The sequence below is a fragment of the Rhea pennata genome, chromosome 2 (genome assembly GCF_028389875.1).
Source record: "Rhea pennata isolate bPtePen1 chromosome 2, bPtePen1.pri, whole genome shotgun sequence".
Lineage (NCBI taxonomy): Eukaryota > Metazoa > Chordata > Aves > Rheiformes > Rheidae > Rhea > Rhea pennata.
Window position 1 is genome coordinate 75,251,665 of NC_084664.1, and position 15,808 is coordinate 75,267,472.

At 37.7% G+C, this 15,808-nt stretch overlaps 1 protein-coding gene across 2 annotated transcripts in view; it reads left to right on the top strand.

The window, feature by feature from the left end:
• ICE1 (interactor of little elongation complex ELL subunit 1) overlaps window positions 1-15,808 on the top strand; it is a 36,721-nt gene that overhangs the window by 16,612 nt on the left and 4,301 nt on the right. The window contains exons 13-18 of one of the 2 annotated variants that reach the window (XM_062569784.1): window positions 2,170-2,540; window positions 3,152-5,790; window positions 6,523-7,975; window positions 9,726-9,894; window positions 12,829-12,989; window positions 15,249-15,439. In XM_062569784.1, the coding sequence (XP_062425768.1) occupies window positions 2,170-2,540; window positions 3,152-5,790; window positions 6,523-7,975; window positions 9,726-9,894; window positions 12,829-12,989; window positions 15,249-15,439 (4,984 nt within the window). Of the gene's footprint in view, window positions 1-2,169; window positions 2,541-3,151; window positions 7,976-9,725; window positions 9,895-12,828; window positions 12,990-15,248; window positions 15,440-15,808 lie in introns of both variants that reach the window. The other variant, XM_062569783.1, reaches the window with a different exon arrangement.

A 15,808-nucleotide genomic window follows, 5' to 3' on the forward strand; every position in this document is an offset into this window, starting at 1 on the left:
CAGGGCCTGGATAGGGAGGGGGATAGAGAATAGTGGAGAATCTCTTCAGTTGTTCTGAAGTGATAATGGATCTTTCATCCATTTATTTGGGGAAACTTCTCAGTGCGTGATATGTATTTAAGTTCTGAACTTTAGAACTGAATGCAAATAAAGTAGTAAAACGGTCTTTTCTTCCTCATAGCTGTGATGCTTGCATATTCTAGGGCTCCATATAGCCACATGACCAAAGTTCTTGAGAGGATAGGATGGATGGTGCCTGATAACTCAGTGCTATTATTTTGTTCACTGTTCAAAGTAAACTTCTCTACCTGAAGTTCTTCTAGAAGCAAAATGTGAAACTGTGTATCTGCCCTCTTCAATGTGGAGGAAGTTCTGGGTTTTAGAACTGGTCGTCAAAAAAAGGCATAAGAGGAATCTCCTAAAATCTTGAAAAAAACTATCTTCTTACTTCTGCTTCTAATCTTCGTCTTTGCTCCTAGTTGTGAAGGATCTCTTTTTCCCTTAGATGGTCCCATGGGGGACCTAACTAGTAAAGGGAATCTAGGTTTCTTATGACAAGAGATGTAAAACCTCCTGGAAGCTCTGTGTAACTCTAGGGAAAGAATTCAATAAAGTATGATCTTAAAACTTCTAAGATGTTGCTCTAATCAAAGGAGATTGTCAGAGCTTACTCTATGGGAAAATTAAGTGGTAAGGTCTTTTGTCTGAACAGTCTCTCCCTCTTTCTAGTGTCCTTTGTAGCATTTGTGATATAGCTGCTGCATGAAGTGACTGACATGGATTTCAAATGTGATTTTTTGATGAATTTTTCCTACCTAAACCTTTATTGGGAGCCAACATATACAGAATATTCCTATAAGGCCATTGGGAGACAGATCTCTGAGGGAGCATTTTCATATCTGAAATGAAATTAATATTTTTGAATCTAATTTCCCACTGAAGGGCTGTTTCAGGCATGTCTTTGCAGGTTGAAGCAGAGGAGAAACAGCCACAGCAGCAGCAATGAAGAAAAATGCCTCTCCTACTCCTCATACGTCAGTTCTGCCAATTAAATAATACATTGTCTGTTCAAAACAGTTTTGCGCATTTGCTGTTGTTTAGATCTTAGAATGGTACATGGGCATGCAAAGAACAAGTTTGATAACTTCCTTAGATACTGCTGAAACTGTGTCCAGTGGTGTTTCTGTGCACTATGAACAGGATCATGCACAAAGTAGTCTTACAAAAATTGCAAATACTACAGGTTAGGTTCTCGATTCATGTGGCACATTGGGGATTGTTGATTTCTATGGGAGTAACTGATAGTTCTTTTATTAGAAGGATTTTTTTTTCTTTCCAAAATCACAGAATTCAAATTTCAGAATTTCCCACAACATTTGGACATGTTTTCTTAATACTATTTAATGACTGTATAAAACAGATCTAGTTATCATTGCTTTGGAAGAGTTGTAAACCTTTCAGTATCCATCTTTCTCCAAGTGGTTCAAACTTCTATCTTTTGTGCACAACTATTTTTTTAACTTCTGAAAAAGCTTTTTTTAAGATTTCGCTTTTCTTAACACACATAGAGAATCTCTTATGAATAAGATGGAGAGTGAAATTTAAAGACTGAACTTTAAAGATTGAACAGTTTAAAAGCTTGTATGTATTAAATCATAAAACTAGGTGTATTGTTGTCTTTAAGGCAGAGTATAATTGTGTTTGGCCTGCATGTTATGATTTAAAGATAGAAGTGCAGCTGCTGGCTCAAAGCCTCAGATTGCTTTAAGCTGGGAATTAGAGTGAATGGGGAATGTCTCTGCATGTCTTTGCTTTTACTAAGTGTCGGTTACCAGGCTAAAACCGGAAACTAAACATTGAGCTGTATAAACCTCTGGCGTGACCCAGTATGGCTCTTCCTGGCTAGAAGAGTTGTGAAGAATGGTCTTGGTGGTCCAAGTCAGAAGGTGGTCCTTGGGCCACCTATGAAAAGATTCATATATCTTTTGTGTGGAAAAAGAAATATTTGTGATCTCTGAGTGGAAAATATTTCTGAAGAGGATGTCAGGTGCTTATTACAGCCTATGGAACCATTAGTTGTGAAAAGTAGTAATGCAGTTTTATTACTTTGAAATATTAAGAAAATGAGGGAAAACACGTTAATTTCTTAACAATATTTTTGTTTCCTAGAAACTGTACAAACCCACCAAAAGATGAGGAAGTCTGACAAAGTGCTACCTTGGCATTCTGTGCTAGAAAATGTTGAAAAGCAAAATTCTGTAACAGACCTGAAACTTTCAGTGGGTACGGAGTCTTCTGGAGATGACCATCTTGGAAACAGGACTACTGAAGAAGATCTGCAAGGTTGTACTAATGACAGTGCTTTTTGTGAGGACAGAACTGTAAATGTGATAGTTCAGACTGAAGGGACACACGGCAGTTCTGACTTTTCTGATCAGGAGCAAAATAGCCCAGGTGGAAATGTGATGGATATATTAAATTGGGCCAGACCTCTCCCTGCTCTGCTTTCTCCAATGCAGCTTTCACCACTAGCTACACAGGTGAGTATCAGGATGTGTCTGAATTGGCAGTAACTCGATCTTAACAACTACTGTAAAAATAACAATTTGGGACACTTGTTTTTCTCTTAATGGGAGGAGAGTTGTTGAGAATAGGTGTTATTTACTCTTGTGCACCAGAAAGGGAATTTCTGTGTTTAGATCTAAATGTATACATTTTTCTGATATCTGTAGTATACTGCTTGTGGAAAGGTGCAAAACATAGTTTTCTGAACTTCTTTTCCCAGTGCTATAGACTTAAAATTCTGATTGTGTGGGGACAGGGAAAAGGCATAAGCATGGCTCTTGTACCAAACTTAGGGAAAACTACTCAAGTTTTTATATATATATATATATATATATATATATATATATATATATATGTATTAGAATATAAGTTGGTAGGCAAAGAAGTTTCAAACCTTTCTGTTTCACAAAGGTGCTTTCCATTTGCTATAAGAAGCAGTGATGGAGAGGGATCTATTTCTACTGATCAGCCTTACTAAATCAAAATCACTGTGTGTCAGGGCTGCCAGTGTATTTGGTTAGAGAAATATGGGTCTTAGAATTGATATGGTACTTCAGGAAAATTAACTTCTTATTTTTAATTGAAGGATATATTGTTTGGAGAGGTCACGGATTCCAGCGATGAAGAAGTTGATCACAGTGTTTCTGCTGTGGAGGGTATTTTAGAAGAAGGCAGAGTTCAGCCTCAGAGTTGTTATAATGTGTTCAGCCTGAGTGAAGAGTCTCTGTGTGGTCTTGATGCAGGAATCTCAGGTAACCTGAGAAACAGTGGAAGGATTGAACATACTGGTCCAAAGACGATAAGCAAGGAGGAGAGAGATGCTGTAACAAAGCAACCTGAGGCGGCTATTTTAATTATGAACATGGAAGCTAACAAAGAGCTTTTGAAGGAAAATTCTGAGAGTATGATGGAAACTGAGAAGAGAGAAATAACTGAAGTAATAGCACGTAAATTAGAAGCTATTCAGGAAGAGAGAGGAGATATTGAGGACATGCCCACTGAATATGAAACCTCTTCAACTGATTGCATATTACCCTATTTCCAGCCTCAGAATTTGATGGAAAAATGTAGTGAGGTAGAGCAAAAAGAGAATAATGTAGTCTTAGTTGGAGCTGTTGATTATGAGGGTAAGCTTGAAAACCATGGTGAATTAATAAAAGCAGGGGATGGTTTATCAGGAGAGAGAGAGACTCCCAGTGCAGTATCTTTTGCTGAAAATGTTGTTCACCTGCCACCTGAACAAGGCATCTTTATGCTTCAGAATGAAGATTCTGAGGAGAAATCTAATGTGTTGACAGGGAATGAAGTAGTTGAAAATGAATTCAAAGATGTAACCAAATCAAATAATATGGCAAGTGATACAGAAGAAAACATAGAACAAATGTTAATTGGAGAGGAAGTAACAGCTGCAATACAGAGAAAAGGACTCTGTACAGAAGCAAATAATGAGAGGAAGCTCTCTGAAAGGATACAGTCTAATTGCAGTAATTCTGAATTCTGTGTAGGAGAGCATGCTGAGGACCTCATAATACAGTGTGATGGGAAGAAAAGAAGTATGGAGATTGACGTAGACACTGGCGCTACTGAGATCTCTGCTCTCTTTCAGTGCTCTGAAGTAAAACATGACAGTGAAGAGATACTGAAGAAACAATGTGTGCATATAGAAAAATATCAAGTGGATGAAGAGTGCAAACTGGAGACTTCTAATGTCTCTAGACATTACTTATTTTTATCAGCTGCTGAAGGAATCAGAAATTCATTTTATGTAGATGATGCAGACAAAAATGTAGGTGTGGACAGAATTCCTTGTTCACCCATTTCAAAAGATGATGAACAGCTCAAAATTCAAGAGGTGAATACTACCAAACCTGAGACCATTGAACAAGCCTTGAAACTGAAGAAAGAAAATGTTCCAGAAATAATTGAATCATCAGAATTACTCCAGAGAACAGAAAAAGGAGTGTTATTAGATATAAAGGAGGGGGAATCTGTAAAAGTTAAACTACAGCAGGAAGAAAATGATTATAATTTATTGCAAAAAAAGTCAGACTTCAAAAGTACACTGGCCCTACCAAAGGCAGCATGCATTACTGATGCAGAAAATAGTGTAGCCAAGTGTGTTTCACCTGTGTTAGATTTTACAGAAAGAAATGGTGAAATGAAACAAGCTGAAAATTTGTGTAGCACATTAGAATGTGGATTGTCCAAAACTCAGAACTTAAAAATGATTGAGCCTCAGGAGACTAAATTCCAAGTTAAACCAGAAGGTTTTGGTGGGAAAAGTAGTATACCATTAGAAACAGAGAAAGTGGATACCATCCAGTCTGTCATAGCAGAAAGAAAACTAACTTCTTATGCACAGTTTGCAAAATGTGTAAATCAGTTCTCAGTAACTGAAGATTTTAAATGTAGTGAAATAAAAGGGGAATTAAATAAGCAAAGCAGAGAAGTGGTGACTGAGAACTGTCTCAGTTCACTTAACTGTGAAGAGAATGTTGTGAATAAGAGAAATAACATCTCAGAGATCATATGCCAGGCTACTTCAGAAAAAGATTGTGACGGTGAATTGGCTTTGTCTACTCAAGAGGTCTTGGAGACAGGCTGTATAAGTACAGAAGAAACAGATCCTCCTGTTCAAATGAAAATTGACATGGAATCCACAGTGCATGCTGATCTAGATTTCGGTCTTCAGAAAGCTGGCAGATTTGAAACTGATTTCATGGAAAATGCTGCTTCTGCCCATATATGGGAAAACAGGGGAAATAAAAAAGATGTTATGTGTGGTGTGTTTAACTGTTCTTTGGCAAGCTTGGAAGAGGGTTCTGGGATCTTACCTACTGAAAAAGAGAAAACATGCAAAGAACTGGACTGCCCTGGGTGTGAATACACACATGAAAATGAACTGGAAATTCCAAATGAGAAGGAACAGCCAGTAGAAGAAGAACCTCAACCATCAGTAGAAACACAGATCCTGGATGCAAATTCCTCTGATAATTTCTGTTTCCAAAAGCTTTTTTGTGAAGAATTAGGATGCAAGACTTTTATGTGGGAAACTAGTACAGATCAGTCTAGAACTGATGAACTAACAGCTGAGGAAAAAAGCAAAGAATTGGAGAGTGTTGAGACACCTGAGAAAAGTGATAGTAAAAGGTCTGAAAGTGCTTTTGAAATCCCAGAGCAGAGCAATGAATCTGAAGAGGAAGACTGTACTGTACAAAAAGTCAGGTATGTGAAATGGTCTGACTGTGTTCCATTGTTCAGAGAGGAACTAAGAGCTTCCAGGACAACTATGGTGGATGCTGTGGAAAGTGGTACAGTTGCTGATGCTGATTACCACCAAGTATGTGAATTTCATTCAGCAGCGCACCCAGGAAACACTATGATAGTTAGTGGTTTAAAAGCAGATATTGTAGCAGATATGGATGTGCACTGTGAAAGTAACACCTCTTCAAGTACTGTAAGTGAATTGTCATGTTTGTTTGGGGAGGGTTATCCTAAAGACACCTCATCTGTGAAAAGAGGGCTTTTATTAGGGACCTCTGAAAATACTGAGGGTGCCTGTGAATGTAGAGGAGATTCTAATACTGCTGAGTGGGTTCATAGCAGTAAGGAAAGTCTGATAAAAGCTGGAACTTCAAAAGAAAGCCTTGCAATGCAGAGTGCGCCAAAAAATAGGTTACCACTATGCCAGATGTTAGCGACATTCTCGGAAACATACAGACTGACTGTAAAAAACAGTAAATTAAATACAAGAATGTTAGCACTTAGCAATTTCTTAGAAGTAAATGATTCTGGAAAAATTCAGTCTAATGTGGAGCAAAGTCTATTGCGTAGTGTTGATATAGGGGTATCAGTGTTTGAAGAATATAGTCGTAATCAAACTCTTGCTATTTGCAACTTGAGAGATAACAACACTGATGTTATGCTAGGTGGTTTTCAGCCTTCTCATTGTTGCAGTTGTACCTCTTGTCCTCGGAAGGACTTTCTGAATAGTGGTGGAGAAAACTTCTCAGTCAAGCCTCCTCCAAATCCAACCCTGTCTGATGCAGTATGTAATTCTCAGGCAGCCAGCCAGCCTTCTGAGTTGCAAAAAGCAATGTTTAAAAAGCCATGCATGTTGGAGTTAGGATCTTGTGTGGATGGTGCTCTCAAAAAGAGCAATAAATTGAAGAGCAAAGTGCAAGAACCATCTGAAGTCTTGAGTGTTTCAACTGAGACAGCTGTCCAAGTAACACATGGCAGGCTATCGAAGAGGCTGTTTCGAGGTAAAGGAAGAAAAAAAACCCTCAAAGTTAAACCGACTCAACCAGTTCTTGAAAGTGCTGATACATCTGTGCCAACAAAATGCTCATCCGAGACTATAAATAAAATCAGGCAGGAGATGGGTCCTCCTCTGCCCCCTTTGCTACTGCCTTTACTTGCTACTCCTCCAAAAGCTCCATATTCTGCATCCCCAGTAATGACTTCATCTGGTCAATCCTCCCTGCTTTCTCCTCTTGATGACCTGATATCCCCACTGCGTGAAACTCCTGTTCCTCCTCTCATGTCTCCATTGACAGATACTCCAACGACCAAATCTGCCCTTTTGTTTTCCCCTCCATCTCCTTCAGAAATGGCAGTAGGTAGAAGAATTCTCTCTTCACCTTTGAAATTTTGTACTTCCATTCCAAAGCATGCACTTCCTGTCCCAGGAAGATTTCCTCTGTTTGCAGCCGATAGTGCTGCTCCAGTTTTTGCTCAGGAGAACTCTGTGAAAATACTGGACACTATGTATCCAGAGCTATCTGCAAGGGCAAGAACACTAAACATTTTGAAAGGCAATATTCAACTTAACCGAAGTGCCCTTTCAGATGGCCAAAATTTGCCAGGACCTGTGAGTCAAATCGGTGGATTCAAAGCAATTGCATCTACATCGACTGCTTTTGTTAAAACTGGAGGCAATTTGAAATCTGATAGTAGCAAAAAGGAGCACAAAGACATGCAAAATCAGCAGTTGTTTTCCAGCTCATTAGATCACCTTGGGAAAAGGACATTAATGCCGGTATCTATGCCAAGAAGTGCAAAGAGGCTGAGGTTGGACAGTGAACCAGCAAAGCTGGAGCCCAGTGACATTGCTGCTGTCAGAACTACTGAAAATAAAATGTCTGAAGTGCAGGGGCCTTTGCATATCAAGAGCTGTGAAACCAGTGATTCAGCACACAGCTCCGTTTCAGAAATGTCTTTACCAGTAAAGAAGATTATTGATACTGATTGCCAGATAGTTACAGTAGCACTGAAGAAAATTGCTGAATCCTGTTTTGACTTGTTACCTGTTATTCGAAGTCATGTATATGTGGGCAATATCTCAAAGGTTCCAGTAATGACAGATGAAGAGAAAGAAGTTGTCTATGAATTTGGTATCACAAACAAGGTATGTAGCATTTTGTATTTGAATAATGACTTCTGTGCAGGTGAAAGGAGTGTAAGTGTACAGTGGTTAAACTCTCAATCAGGCATCCTGTTGTGTCAAAGTGTGGTCTTGAAAGGTTATCAAGCATATTCTAAATTTGTGTAAGCTTAACAAATATAAAACTTAAAATAGCACAAGAAATTATGGTTCAGTTTTGCATCCGAGATGCAAAACTACACTTGTAAATAAATTTTCTTCCCTGGTATTTGCATAAGACCTTTTGTTTCAACTCTGTAGCATTTTTGTAGCTAGTCAATTAACTGTAGAATTTTCTTTTGAGAAGAAAACTGAAGAGTTTTCTTAAGTGTCAAATTTGATACATCTTTTTTCATTTAAATAAGAGATATAAGATATATACATATATGTATTTTGTATATAACAGTGGCATACTCTTTCATTCCATGTTCACCTTGGTTGGCATGTTATGTTAAGATATTCAAACAAATGTAATTGGAGAAGTCTTTAATTAATTTGTTTCTCAGAACTTGTTTTGCATCAGAGTTGAAAAAATTCACCTCAATTGCCCTATCGTTCTCAAAGGTAGAAGTTTGCAGCAGAGCAATTTACCAACTGACACATGACAATATTTTGCCCTGTTTTCAGTTCTTGAAAGTAATTAAGCAAATAGAGATAAACTAGTATTCTGAGCACTCCCAAAAAGCTGCTTACTGAGTGATCAGGGCATCTGTGTTAAGAGCTGCCAAATCTGGTAGCCTGGTAGAATTGAGGCTGCCACAGCTCTGTGTTCCCAGGTTCAGGAAGTAGCAGGGTTGAGCATGTGCTCCCTATAGGCACATGTGCATGCAAAACCTGTATACATATATGCACAGCTAAGCACAGGCAGAAAGTGGAACTCACACAAATATGAACAGCACAAAGGGCCTGATCTTGTTCTCTTTAACATCAAGATGAAAGCCTGGTAGTGGAAAATGTATACATAACTATACAGTATGGATCCCCCTAGCAGATGGCCTTAGACATTCAGTCCATACAGTAACTGACTTTTGATCTTCCCTACTTGTTTTATACATGGACACATGCATACCCCACACATCTCTCCAGTACCTGGTTTGGACCTTCTGGTTTCTTCAGCAGCCAACACTCGGACCCCATGGTGTCTGCAGATATCTGGCCTAGACTTCTCCAACATCTTGCTCCCCAAGCCTGCCATACTCTCTCTCTTTAGTCTTTGCCTTTAACATCCTTACTAAAGTCTTGCATAATCCCAAATTGTTCCTCTCCTGCATGTCCCATACTGTAAACAGTAATGCCCCTACTCAGTCTGTAAGGTGATTTGGGGAGCGTTCTGCTGCTGGCTGGCCTGGTGAGGCAATGGGGTGTTTGTCCTCCTGTGACAGCCCCATGAGCAGCCTAGTCAGTGCTCCATTAGCTTGGATTAAGTTATTGGGGTTCCTCTGCCTGTCATTGTTCCTCTGCTTTATTTTATTTTGTTTTTATTTATTGAAAGTGAGTCATATATCTTAGCAATCTTTAAATAAAGAACAGTAGTCCTGTTCTGCATCTGCTTAAGGTATTTTTGCTCTTGGAAGTCATTCCTTGCTTTGATTATATTTTTTTTTTCTTTTGCTAATTTTTTGATTTAATCAGATGCATTTTTAATATGTTTGCAAACAGTATTTTTGCAAATAAAACAGTAATTCTCTTTACTGTATTCTCTAGTATTGTATAACAATTTTTTTGTACCTTACAGCACCTAGCAGAGTCACTGCTGCACACTGTTCTCAATAAACTCAAAACTCAGAAGACCACTTCAAATCGCAATTTTATTCAGGCTCTCTGTAGAGTTTATGTAGGTATTTGTCGGCAGCTGGGAGACTTGGAAAGAGCCCGCCTATTCTGCTATAGCTTACTTAAAGAAGGTATAGTATTTCTTAGTAATATTGTGTCTCAAACATGCTGTGCGTCTTTGCTGTGGTGTTCCAGAATGATTATATTTGTGGAGTTTTTTTTTCCTTTTGTGAAAGGGTCATTTTTCCTGGACCTTTGGTTCATAGTGCAGAAAGTACAGAAAACGCTAGAAACAATTTCTCTTCTCCCAGTTCATCTATATCTGTATCTGCATTTATATTTGTGGTGATGGCTTAGGCTTTTAGTAGTCCTCACTCTTTTAATACCTGATTTAGAATCCTCTTTGGTTTCATTTTTTGCCTTTTAACCCCTAAACTAGTACTGTGAATCTTTACTTTCGGCTTATTAGTGGCTTTTAAAATTGTTAAGTAAGCATGCCTTGAGTCATAAAACAAGTATGTTAAAACACATCTTGGATTGAAACATTGCCAGGATTCAGGCAATTCCTGGATCAAAACCAGTCCGTTTATACAACACATACTCCTTTAAAGTTTTAATATTTTCCGTTATCTAAAGTTTCCTTCATTGAGAGTTACGTTGTTTCTCTTGGTTTCCATTCTCTTGGGCGGTGGAGTAACACAAATAATACATGCATGCTATTGCTGTGCGAATTTAAGAGTCTGTCTTGAATCTGGAAGGACTTAAATTAATTTGAAAATACCAGGCCATCTCAAAAATAGTATAGTCATCTCAAAAATAGTATATTGATGTCTGTGTTCCAAATTAAGAGAACATTAAAATTGAGAGAGGAAAAAATACAATAACTTTTGATTTTTTGGGGGAAGCAAAGTTAGTGTTTATCTTCCATATGACATCTGTCTTTTTTTTTCTCCTTCTTTTATTTGAATTAAGAATTATGATTTCTTAAGTATCGCTTTTTTTTCTTGGAAGTCTTGTTTTCTTAGCTGCTTTTCTATCCTTCATACAGTCCATCATAATTCTCCTTTCACTCTTTTCCTGTTAACAGTCTCTAACATGGTGCAGTATTAAAACTATTATTTAACAGATACCTTTCTTGGTTTAACTTAACAATTTAACCTTTTATTTTGTGGTAGCTTGATACTTTTATCTTTTTTTTTTTTTTGACCCAGACTTCAATAGCTAAATGCATGTGCTGCATGCATTATTGAATTGCCTTAAATGTCTGCTGAGGATGTTCTGTGATTTTTTTTTTTTAATTTTATTTTTTATTTATTGCTAATCTTTTGATGATGCACAGTTATATATGTTAATATTGTTTGTTGTTTTGATATGGTTACTGTGTGTTCATTTTAAGATTTTTCTTTTATATGGTTTCATATATTAACTGTTCTCAGAATCTTAGCAGCACAACTGCAGATAGTTGCCAGACAGACTATGAGCAGTCAGTACTACCTCTTCAGATTTGTGTCATCTATACTTGTGACTTCTTTCTATCCATTTTTGTTCTGTTTTCCTTTCAAATGTTGTACCTTAATAACACTAAATTAGATTGCTGCTTCATAGTTCATCATTTATAAAACTCCGTATGTTTAGTGGATACAGTAATGTCTCTTGGTTTAGTGTATTTTTGTATGCTGTCCAGTTCTTAAGTGATTTCTGAAAATGTAACAGTTGTGCTGAACTGAAGAGGGAACATATATTTAGTGTGCTAATCTTTGTTGCTTTTGTAGCTCTTAATGATAGCTTTGTCTGAGTGTATGTATAGCATTTCATACTTGAAAGTAATGTTTTATTGTTGCTTATTCCAATACACTTTCTAACTCCTTGCTGTCTCTACACGCACCTTCTGTTTCCTAGGAGACGTGTGTTCCAGTGTTCAGAAGGATGTATGAGCTTCCCTTAGATGGCCTGGGATTTTATCCTTTCTTATTTTTGTAGTTCTGTATACAGTCTTTCATAGCACAATGTACTGTTTGCACCTTTCATTTCAGTTTTTCTTAGTAGCTAATTATGCACATTCAACCCTTTACTGAAGAGCAGCAAAACATGCACTTATTTCTTTATTGCAAGTGTTTGACTGTATAGAAACTGCAGATGTGCTCTGAAACACAGATTTTGATGGGTGGGAGGAGAAGCAGGTGCCTAGGAGGAAAGAACTGAACTTAAATGACTTCTAGCTTGAATTGAATGTGATTGTATTCAGATACTTGCTATGAATTAATTTCATGAGTAAAATTCCTTCAGTTGTATCAGTAGCACATATTGTAGAAATAGGAATTCTGACATGCATCCTGCATATAAAGTAATTTGTGTATGATTTCTCTGACAGGATTTGGGAAAATTGCTGAACAAGGTCAAATTTCATGTATGCATTGTCTGAAAGCTCTTTGGAAAAAAGAGTTTTTACGTTTGTAGATTCCACAGGTATATGTTTACAAGATACTAGCAAGTAGTAGGAATCTATATGGAGAATCTGATGTTCGTATTATTGTTATTACACATCTCCAGGATTTTTTTTTCTTTTGAACTAGCTTTAGTTTTGTCCAGTGATCTCAGTATTCATTTTTTGTGGGAGTGTAACATATAGGCTCCTGAATGGTATCTTCTACTTTAATTTACTCCTAAAAGAATCCATTTCCTAACTAAACTAAAGTGGGGTAAGGATGGTGAAGTGAGACCAACCTCAGAAGCCAAAGGGAACAAGGGTGCTGTCCTTCAGCAGAGAAGTCCAGTGAAGCCATTCCTACCTTCTAGCTAAACATCTTTCTTTTCAAAAAGGAGTATAATTAAAATGGAGTAGGTGGTTTGGGGAATGGTGGTTTTTGTTGTTGTTTGCTGGTTTATTTTTGTGACTGAGATATGTGCTAGTATGCCTTCCCTTTCCTGGGCTGTAGTTGGCATTTGACTTTTGGGCCTTCTCCGCTAGTTACCTTGCTGTAGAATGTACTAACTTTTAATGTGTGAGCATATTTAGATTTTAAATATTAAAAACTTACTTCATTCTTTTTTTTTTTTTCTCTTAGACTTTCCAGACTCAGAGAAATTGATTTTATTTATCACAAATGTGTGGCCTGACATATTTTCCTTCCAAGGTGTAATTAACAAAGCTATGCAATTAGTTATCAGGCAGCGTGTCAAGGATGAGGTGTTGGCCTGTTTGAATACTTATCTTAACTGGGAACAGGTAATTTCTACTTCCACTGTCATTATCAGGTTTGGTCTGCAGTGGTCCCCTTACTAGCTAAGTCAAATCGAACAACTTGCATATTCACACCCTTCATCTGTAGCCAAGTGAATCTCCCGCAGAGTCAGTACAAGTACACACCTAATGCTGCTTCAGACTTTTTCCTGTGGATATCTGAACCCTATTACAATACAACACTCTTGTTATCAATGTTAAATATAATCTTTCTATTAAAAACTTGAAGTAAGCATTGTTTTTTAAACTTCAGCTGGTGTGTTCTTGATGTAACTGGGATTCTGGTATTCCTTGAATATTTTTGTTAAATATGCATTAGGCTTTTCTGTCTTCCACTGTTTACCATGTAATTGGTAATTGTCTCTCTCATTTTTTTTTTCAAGATAAGCCTGTCCTGTTACCCTTGATCTTTCTCTTTCAGAGACTGTAAATACCTGTTTATGACAAAAGATGTCAGTGAACCCAATTTCATAAGCAGTTTGGCATGGTCAGCGCAAAACTGCTTTTTGAAGTGGTGGTAGAGGAAGGATGACCAGTGTTATGAACCTAAGGACTTCTGTGATTTGGGTTTAAGTCTCTGAGCCCAGGACTTTCTGTATGATCTTGGGCAAGCCATTTAATTTTGGTCAGTTTGAGGCAGGCACATATTTCCTACCTAACAGAGATATTGCAAAGAAAGTGCAGAAGAATTCAGAGACGCTTGTTATCAGTTGGAGCAAATTTATATTGTGCAGATGGAAAGCTAGAGATGCTTTGCTTCTGCATAAGGAGATTGTGTGAAACATGTGTATTTGTTTGAAAGCTAGTTCTCCAATTCTTGTAAAGACTCCATATTAATGCCAGGCTTGCGAGGTGGAAGCACTGTAATTCTGTAAATACCGAGTGAACAAAAACCATGTGGGTTTACATCTCTCCTGTTCCTGTAGCATGTTTTTCTACATCAGCCTTGAGGACTGCAGCTGGGCTTACTGCTGTTGCCATAGCCTCTTAACTGTTGTAACCACTGGAAAAGCATTAACTTTTTTTGGCTCTAAAACCAGCTCTGAATTCAATATTGTATCAATGGAATTATAGCCCTTAAGCCTTTTGATCTGGTGCAGGCTTATGGCAGAGTGAGTTGAGAGGCATGGATTTGTATTTGTTTCGTTTTTGATAAAATCAGTGTTGGGATGTAGCATTAAGCTGTGGTATTTTGTCAGACTTAGGCAATACTGCAGTCCTTGTTTAGCCAAGAGCTTGTACTCTCCATTTTACTGGGGTACAGCTTTTAATCTCAAGCTGACAGAGATGTACTAAGTACATCTCAGTAGATGTTCCTGAAAATGTTAATTCTCTGCACTCATGTTTCCCACTTTCTTTGTGTCTTGGAGCTCTATGAAATGTGAGAACCACTGCAGCTGTGGACAAGGCTGTCAGGAGTTTTTATTGATGAGAGCTGATAACATAGCTGCTTGGTTGTTTTTTTTTTTTTTTTTTTTTGTTGGTTTTTTTTTAGGTGGAAATAGAGTTAAATTTCAGTCATCTTAGTTGACGGTGTGTTTATATTCAGATGCATCTGATTTAATGAGAAATTATTTTGCTTAAGAAAGTGAAATTCGTATAGAATTAGGATTTAATTCTTGGTCAAAGTATGCCATTTTAGTGGCTCATACCACTGCAGAACTTGCTGATTACATGAGCTTATGTACTGAGGAAAATAAGCGCAACACCTAGCTGTATTTACATGGTAGGCAGAGACTTTATAATTAAAATTTTAGTTTTTCAAAGAATGATTGTTTAAATTTACTTGCTTGTCCTAGCTGTTTAATTAGTAGAATTATTTTACATGACATTTGTTTATTATTTCACTTATTTCAAATACTTACTTGGGAACTAGCTGCTAGTGAACAATAACAGTAACAAATCTCAGCTTTAGAAGTCTTTAAAGATGATAAGAAATTAAGCAGGGCTAGTCTCCTCTTCTTGCATGGGAAAGTGACTCTTCTGATTCTACAACTTCATTGAGACAAACAAAAATGCTCAAATTGTGAGAGAAAGAGGGTATGTGGCGAGAGGTTTTTTGTATGTGGTGGGTTGTTCTGTTTTAGACAAATCTGAAGTTGAATTTATGGTGTCAGATAAGCTAAGGCAGATAAGAAATGCAGTTACTGTAGCCAGTCGAAATCAAATATTTGTAAAGAAAATAGTGTGTTTTGGTGTTGGTAATTTTTCATGCATTAAGATAATAATCTGTTAAAATTCCAGAATTCATCTTTGGATCCTGGTGTTATGGTCTCTAGACTGCTTTTAGAAATGCAGTCATGTCCGAAAGTAGAATTTCAATGGAGTGAGCAGTATGGAGAAGATCTGAATGAAGATGCTTGGCAGTACATATTTGCTATTGATCTACTCTGCTCCCATCTGAAGTGGAATTGGACACATGAAAATGTCATAAGGTAGTGTGGCAAGCAATTTCTTCAAATCACAGGATGATTGAGGTTGGAAGGGACCTTTGGAGGTCATCTGTTCAACCCCCCTGCTCAAGCAGGGTCACTCAGAGCATGTTAGACAGGGTTGCATCCAGGTGGGTTTTGAATATCTCCACAGAAGGAGACTCCGCAACCTGTCTGGGCAACCTGGTGCAGTGCTCTGTCACTCTCACAGTGGAGAAATTCCTCTTCATATTCAGGTGGAACTTCCTGTGTTTCAGTTTGTGCCCGTTGCCTCTTGTCTTGTTGCTTGGCACCACTGGAAAGAGTCTGGCCCCAACCTCTTGACCCCTCCCTCCCTTCAGGTATTTATAGACGTTGATAAGATCCCCCCTC